Consider the following 8,748-nt stretch of genomic DNA (forward strand, 5'->3'; position numbering starts at 1 on the left):
ACCTGTGCTTACATAGTTTATAATCTAGTAATGATATATGATATATCCTTTTATTTAATTCTAAATCATAGGTAAATCTTAGTTGTAGTAATTTCAGGAACCATGCATCTTTATTGTTTTCAACGCTGTTTTTCGACATCATTCATTTAGATTGTAAATGCAAATGCTGCTTTTTTACGTTTTTAAATCATGTATCTAATTGTCCAAAGACAGTATACTAACTATATCAGAGTGCTGCTATCCAGTAACACATGTAATATATTGATTGCTCTAGTTAGTATTTTGAATTGCAAGGATAAATCCATAAATGTCTGCTTTTCAACTCTCAGTAAATAGTCTGCCTAGAAATGATGTTTCTTCTAAAGCTTGGGGTAGATGGTCTTTGTACTTACCAAGTAATTGTATATAAGGCACTAGGATGAATAGAGGGAATATAGAGGTAGAATCACATAACTTTGAAGTTGGAGAGTGATCACCTAGTTTAGTGGCTTTCAGTTTTTGTAAAGCTCTAAAACCTTTCACTTAAAATGTCACAGAGAAGCCTCACATGTAAATTGAACTAGATCAACCCTATTATGCCCCAGATCTCCTTTTCTGTATGCCTCAGATTTTTATCAGCTCCTCAGATTCTTACCCCACAATAAGCACTTACGAAAGACCAACAGGTGGTAGGAGTAGATCCCAAACTTGTACCTGAATCTTTTTGATTGCTTATTTGGCACAGGGTTGCAATCTGGGTTCCTCAGCCTCTTATTGCCTCCATATATATGGTTTTGAGAAAAGTGCAATTTGTTTTTAAACAAAATAGTCAGTTATAATCTGAAATTGGAAGATTCACAATTAAAGAATTCTGATTTCTGACTTCTCTTGAGAAACTGAAAGGTCTGGGAAGAGTTGCCTTGTGTTACCATGGTAACAATAAGAAGGAGGTAAGTAGTGGATGCTCCCTCTAGAGGGGTATATCCTATCTAAACTTGTTTTCAGAACATTCCCTCACCTCCAGATTAATTGCTTGCATGAATTAACTCTGAATGTGTGTTTTTTGAAGTGTGTTAATCACATTTAAAGTATTTTAAAAACTCACATATTACCTTCCTTTTTGTTTCCTTAAGGACCTAGATGACATAGAAGATGAAAATGAACAACTAAAGCAGGAGAATAAAACTCTTTTGAAAGTTGTTGGGCAGCTAACAAGGTAGAAGAGTCAAGGTTCAGTGTGGAAAATAATATTTGAAAACTACTGATTGAATGTTATGATTAGTGCTAGGGCAATATTCCTGTGCTGCAATACATTAAGTATGTATATTTATTTCTAGAAAACAGTGGGTGTTTATTTTGAAAACATTTCTTTTTCATCATTCGTTTCAAAAATATCTACTTTTTGTTTCACAAATAAGTAACATCTTTCAGTTTTTAAAATGATAGGTTATGCCTCTGGTGTTGTGTGGTATTCAAATAATACATGGTTTAAAGTCACAACCCATTCGAATATATTTCAGCTGTGGTAGTGCATTTTCTCCCTAAAGGAATGCACATAGTCTTGGTTTACATGAATTCAAGTACTTTTGGGAGTTACCTGCAAATGCCTTATTACTGAAATGTGTAGCCTTTTATGTGTAGTCGTGATTTACTCATAAAGGTTTTTGTCTGCTGTCATTTGTTCTTTCAACTTAATGGAAGCAATTTAGAATAATATAGACTCTCATTATTTTGTAAAACAACCGTCTTTAAAATGGAAAGCTATTGTAAAGTCACTTAATATCATGTACTAGTTGGCTAAATACAAAATTTAAGCGATTACTTGAATTGTGCTATAAGAAATTAAAATGTACTATTTTGTATTTGAATATTGAAAAAATTGAAATCACTTTAACTTCTGAAGAACATAGATTTGTAATTTTAATATAAAATTTCTTATGTAGGTACTACCCTTTGTAGGTTTATAAGTGAACATGGGATATTTAAAAAGTTGTTTTATTCATTAGGCCTGGAGAGAGTGTACGGTTTTAGTATAGAGGAAAAAATTTTTCACATTTTTAATTACCATATGCATTAAAATCAAAACCACAATATTTATGCACACTTAAAACAATTTATACTTATATTACAAAGAGTACATAAACAGTAGTAGTACTGAAATACTTTGCTTAATTTCTGACGTGGAGAGTAACACTGACATAGTTGTTCTCATGAGAGAATTATTGCCCTACCTCAAATTTCAGAGATTTTCTTCTTAACATTGGATTTTTAAAAAACAATTGTTTTGAAGAATTGTATACATTTTCTTTTCTATTAATTACCATTAGTGTTTAGAGTTGTTTTATATTAAGGAAACCCCCTCCTTTAAAATAACATATTTGCCTGATAGTTTGATCTCAAACGATATTCTGATACCCATTTATCCAAGTAATATACACAACTGGCTTGGACTTATGTACAGTAATTATAAGTAGTGAATGCATTTTACTACTTATAGTAGTAAATACATTTTGGGTACCCCACTGATTCTGTTTTCTTCACTTGCCAAGTTCCTTCATTATCCACTGTTAGAAAAATAGGAAGGTTGAGACAATTGGATAAAATACACAGTAAATGATACAAATCAGATATTGAATTCTGAAACTCTGCAGTGACTTGGATTGTGCACCGCTTTTCACTTTAGAACTTTCAACCTTGGCTGATCATCAGAATCACTTGGGTTGCTGAAAAAGGATTTCCTGGCTGTAGTTTCTAGATGGGTTTAGATTGAGACCCTGGACAGAATTTTTAAAGCTTACCATCTGATGATTCTGATCATAACATAAGTTCATAAACAGCTGCCATTACCTCTTTCCTTCTATACCTTCCATTGGAGACTCTGGAATTAACAAAATGTTAGCAACAGCATTTCCCCCCTTTTAGATCATTTAGTAACCTGGTTTCTGGGGAAGTTTTCATATGTTCGTATATATTTACCAACAAGTTCATTGTTAGATTACCAAACTTGATATACTTGCTGAAGTAGCGCATAAGGACGTTCTTTTTGGGGACTGTTACCCAGCATGAGAACGGTCATCCGCCACCCACTTGTCAAGTGGTTCCTGGGCCCAGTTAGTACTTTGGCTGAGAGGTACTCACCTCCTAGTTTCCCTTAGGTAAAGATACTGATACTGCCTAGTTTCCCATCCACACTGTGGATGTTGTGAAAGAATGCTGTCAATATCTAGCCTTAAATTATTAGTGCTTTGGTTTTTTCAGTGAAAAAAAGTATCTTAAATTTTCTATTTAATCTACATGTAAGTAAATAAATATTCAATTTCCCCTTTTAAAATTATACCAGTTATTAATACTTCTAAAGACTGAGCTGTTTTAATTTTTTCCCTTTTCTTCAGTTTGTTGGGGACGTTTCCCAGACTGATCTTACATTTATATAATAGTACCTAGTGCAGACGCAGTACCTGGGAATTTAGGCAAAGCTTTCATAGGCAGTTCTTCCTTAAAGTGTGGATTTATTCACCTATATATTTTTAGACTGGATATTAAAAAGTAAAGCAAGATCTACTGTAATATCCCTTTAAGTTTATAAAAAATATTGAGATTTTTGAAAAGGTAGCTTAAATACATGTGCACCACCTTAGAAGACTTGGCTGTTGTCAAAGTGCTAGTAGTTGTGAAATTGTTAGTCCCATTCAGAAGTAATATTTCATATATTTCCTGGGAATTTGTGTCATAATAAAGCATACCCAAAGATATAATGTGTTTGATATTATTTTCAAAACAATAAGGTTATAAACTTTCAAATGGACATGACTTGCCTCCCTTATTTTTGATGTCCATTAACTTGGAGAATTGATGAAATAACCTGTTTCATTCTGCTAGACTTGTTATTTTATTGCACTGCAGTTACCTTTAGAGAGGAAAAGGAAGGTATTAATCGGGGTGTGTGTTTCTAAGGGAATTTACTACATGTAGTAGATTCACACTGTCACACATGATCAAGTAGTTTAAGACAAAAAATTAAATGTCAGGGGTAGATACATGATGCAGTGTGTTCTTTTTTAAAATAAATTGTGGTAGAAACAATGTATTCTTAAGGTCAAAGATCTACCTCAATTACATGTTTTTTGTTTTCTAGATTAATTTGGATTTGATAGTTAGAAACTAAAATGCAGCATTTTGCATTCACTAATATGTAATTGAATATAATGCAAGTCAATGTATTAGTCATGTCCATATGTTCATCACCATAGGACAAAATAGGAAAGACCTTGCGTTTGATCATTGATCTGATGTCCAAGACAATACTCACAGGTACAGTGATAGTCATCTTTCATCTTCTCCGTGGTTTTATGATCTTGAGTCTGTGCCTAGTAAGTTCCATGCAGTGTCGGCATTTACATGCTTTTGTTAATAATCTGTTACAAAATTCAGGCATATATTTTCATCTTGTAACACAAGAAACCAAATGCACCAAGGTTTTTCATCGTGGTGAGCATGTTATGTGCGAAAGAACTGGCAATCAAAAATAACCTGTTAGAGGCACTGCTAACATTCTCTTACTGTATCTGAACGACCCCTAGTATGTAACAGTAAACTTCTGTTGTATTGGAATTATGCTTGCTCCCATAAAAAAGGGTATCCCATCAACTAGGATTGTAGATTTATATTACTTAGAATTTAGTGGCACTTGTTTTTTGGTTCATTAAACTAAAAGCATGCTGATAAACGATGAACATTTTGCTCACCAGCTGCCTGGACAAAGGCACTTCCCCCGGTTTTTAGTGAGGTAGCAGAGTTGGTGGTTTTCTTCTCATCGTACAGACTTGAATCATTACCCAAGAAAACCGAAGTCCCATTGTTTCTTTATTTTACTTAGCTAGAATCTCATATCAGGTTAAAGTCATATCCTCATCTCCAAATAATTACGTGTGAGTATGTAAGAAGAATATGGATGAGAGAGTCACATTAAATTTTTATACCCATTCTTTCAGCAAGTACTTATTAATAATCAACTGGGCATACAGTTATGGATACTACAGAAGTTTTTAAAAAAATAGACGTGGATCCGCCCTTCCTATCTGGCAGCGTACAATCTATGTAGTATGAGTTAGTAACACAAAGTGCAATCATAAGTAGCATTAACCAGTCTGATCTGAATAGTTCATGCGAAGTATCTTTTTATGTATTATTCACCATTGTCTTTTAGATGTAGTTGGTAGGTACCATTTGATGCGCTGCAGCGTTTACTGAGTGTTGGAGTGAAAGACCTGGTGCATACTGGGAATCGCTGCACCGTATTTCTTTTACATGAGTTGTGTGTTAGGAAAAGAACAGTTCAAAGGAATTTATAGAAGTAATGAGGTACAAAGACTTCAATGCATGTCACCAAACTGTTGATGTATTCAACCATGATTTTAAGTTAGTTTCTCTTTATGTATTATTGATCACTGTTTTGTTTTAGGTGTTTAGGAAACAGTTTACATCTGGGCGGTCACTATGCTAATGATAAAATGTTAGTGATGATCTTTTATTACATGCCTGTTTTCTCTCCCCCTCTGGATACCTTATATGTGTATATTATTTTTTTAAAAGATTTTTGGTGAACTTTTTCTTGAATGATTTGGCTATACTATTCAGGGTTTTATATTGTTAAGTATTTCTTCTAAGTTTAAGTATCAAATGGCTGCTGCTACCAGCAAGGACCATGTGAAAGCTAAACTTTACTGCTGAAAAGTCAGTTAACTTAGGTAATCCAAATATTTGTAGAAAACATCTGGATAACTTATTGATCACATTAGTATTGTGTAGACATCTTTCATCATTCTTATTGTATAGGTTTTCATTGTGGAGTAGTCAGCTTGATTTCATTTTAGTATGCTTTCATGTAAAATAATAAATACTCAATAAAAATAAATTTCATTTATTTTAACATTGGTTAATTATTTCCTTTCTGTACTGTCAGTAAAACACTGACCATAAGTTTTGCTTTTGAAATTAAATGCTAATATTACAAATAACTTAATGTGCCTCTTAGTGAAGCAGTATGCAGTAATACATTAAAATCTTTATTTAGTATATTGCAGAAGGAATAATGTTTAAAAAACAAAAATGCAATGTGGATAAGATCTGAATACATTAATGGTGAGGCTTCTTGAATGAGTAAGGAAGTGTGCATATGTTCAGCCTGACTGAAAATTTTAATTATCTTTGTGTTTTAAAACTACATGAGTAATTTAATTCCAAATTAGAACTGTTACCAACCATATCTGATGTTGTTCAAAGAATTTCATGTCCTTCATAGTTTGAAAAAGACAAGTAGAAGTCTGAGAATGTAAAAATCCAGTCTTTGTTTTTTTAGTAAATGGTTTACATAACTTTTGCTAATGTGCCACTCTTTGTACACCTGCACAAGCTAATCAGTCTTCTAGAATTCTGAATTAATATTTTCAGTAATGTTGCACATGTCTAACAAGTGAGCAAGTACCATTCAGTCAGAATGTTTAGATAATGTCTCAAGTCCTTTTATAAGAATGTACTCCATTATTGGAGCAAGCCTGTTGAAAAAACTCATAAGGTCTCTCAGCCGTAATTGAAACTGGAGTCATTTATCTTAGACGTCATCAAATCTCTTTCTAAACTCTAGACGCACTGTGTGTGTGCTCACTACTCTGTCAGTGGCTGTAAAATGCACGCCTGTTCTCTCGATCCCATGCTCCTAGTTTCTCTTCACCTCTAGTTCCTACAAGAGGTTTCATTTTATTCCCAGTCAACTTCTTGGGGGAAAGAATGGATGTAAATTTTTCATGACAAAGAGATAGATAAAAAGATATTGTATCTTTTACAATCCACTTTATTTTGTTGCCTAACCAGGTAAGGTTAACAAGGAAGATAGAAAGTGGAACTTTCCCCTTCATACTGGACCAAATGTACAATTTTACCCACTTTCAAAAACGATTTTTACTGAGTGAAGATGATTTTAAAAGGAAAAAGCTCTCTATTTTGTATAAGATAGTTGAGCAGTGTGAGATAAATTAAGATGAGTCAATTAGGAAGAGATTGGACTTTGGCTTTACATACTTGAAAGAAAAACAAAATAAGACTTTCGACTGCTATGTATGTTTTTCACATTAAAGTGTACAACATTATTAAGTGTAAATTATAGTCTTAATTCATATATGATTGGTTATTATCCTTGTTTAGATATTGTATGGGCCACGAAATTCACAGTCTTTGTATTGTGTTACAGGCTTTTATGCAGAGAAATATTTGTACTCCTTTATAATGTGAACTATTTGCTATGATAAAACAAAGGTTGATGATATCATCAGTGGACATTTTAGTTTTATGGAAGCAAATTAAGAAAAATTAAAGGAACGATATCTAATTTCTTTTCACTATTTTTAATGCAAAAGTATAAAGCTATCAGACCCAGGAAATTCCATTTGAAGAACCTTCAAAACACTTAGTAAGAATACATTCATTTGATAAAGTGGTTTTAAAAAGTTGAACAGTTACTGGCCTTCCATGGCACATTGAAAGTTTCATGTGCAGATGATTTAGGATAGGGACCACCATCACTAGTTTATAGTAAAATTATGCCAGTGATTTTTGTATTGGCTGTATTATTTACTGTGTAAAGGAAACCAGTCGGTAACCAGTCAGTGCAGATTGTAATGGGACGAGTAAACAGACACTTCAGAAACGCTGATGGGAAAAGTGCCTCTTAATTGCTGGTAACACTTTTCAGATCAGTATGCCTTAAGAGGTGCAGCTAAACATAGCAACTCAGTTAACAGTTTGAGGGTAGCATTAACCCTGCTTTGGTGTGGCATAAAAACATTGCACAGAGCCAGGCGTTGTGTTAAGTGCTATAAATATGTTTCATTTGATTCTTTAAAACTTACGCAAGGTACAGATTGGGAAGGGTGATTGGCACAAGGTCACAAAGCAAGGCATTGTTGTGCCTTGTACTCCTTTTTATGACATAATCATTGTTTTACTAAATATTTTGCCAGTGGTTCTCAAAGTGTGGTCTCCATACAAGTAGCATTGGCTTGGCTTAGAAACCTGTTAGAAGTACAAATTCTTGGGCTCCACCCAATACCTGAACGAGGTGTGAGGCCTAGCAATCCATGTTCAAACATGCCCTTTCAGTGATTCTGATGCAGGTCAAAGCTTGCAAATTTGCATGATGCATGTTTATTTTTAAGCAAAGATTTTGGGTTTTCTTTTTGGACATCACATAAATAATATAATGATATAACATGGACCTGTAAAAAAATAAATGATTTTTGTATTGTTGCTTACGTTGCAAAAGATCGTATCAGGAAAAGCTTCAGCGTGGATGTTGGTGGTTTGACATACCCATTAGTTGAGTATTCTCTCTGGAACTCACATGAATTCTGACGTCCCAGAGACCGTGGAATGAAATCTTTGGTTTTTTTGTTAAGGTCAGTCTCTGTTATTTCCTGAAGATTTTTGGTAACAATAATACATTTTGGTTAAATTTTAAAACTTTATTGAAGCAAATAAATGTTTGTTTCACCGGAGTTGTAGTTTTGTGGTTTTTTTGCACGTACAGACACTGGGGTGGTCCATGGGGAGACTGAATTTTCAAAGTTTACTCTCTGTGAACTCAGAAAATCCATAACATTTTCTAACTAATTGATCAGTGAGAAGTCCACAACAATGAATCCCAGTGAGTATAGAAAAAAATACAGTTTTAAAAAATCATTATTAAATACAATGAGTTAGTTACATAAGCTACTT

General features: G+C 33.5%; 1 protein-coding gene across 1 annotated transcript in view; it reads left to right on the top strand.

Moving 5' to 3' along the window:
- Positions 1–8,528, top strand: part of PAWR (pro-apoptotic WT1 regulator) — a 119,661-nt gene extending 111,133 nt beyond the window's left edge. Inside the window, exon 7 of the mRNA XM_037042820.1 lies at positions 1,113–8,528. Within this exon, the coding sequence (XP_036898715.1) occupies positions 1,113–1,199 (87 nt within the window). The 3' untranslated portion in view covers positions 1,200–8,528. The remainder of the gene's footprint in view (positions 1–1,112) is intronic.
- Positions 8,529–8,748: the final 220 nt, after the last annotated feature.

The sequence above is a fragment of the Sturnira hondurensis genome, unplaced genomic scaffold, assembly GCF_014824575.4.
Source record: "Sturnira hondurensis isolate 20B ecotype Veracruz unplaced genomic scaffold, ASM1482457v3 Scaffold0003801, whole genome shotgun sequence".
In the NCBI taxonomy this organism is placed as follows: Eukaryota; Metazoa; Chordata; class Mammalia; order Chiroptera; family Phyllostomidae; genus Sturnira; species Sturnira hondurensis.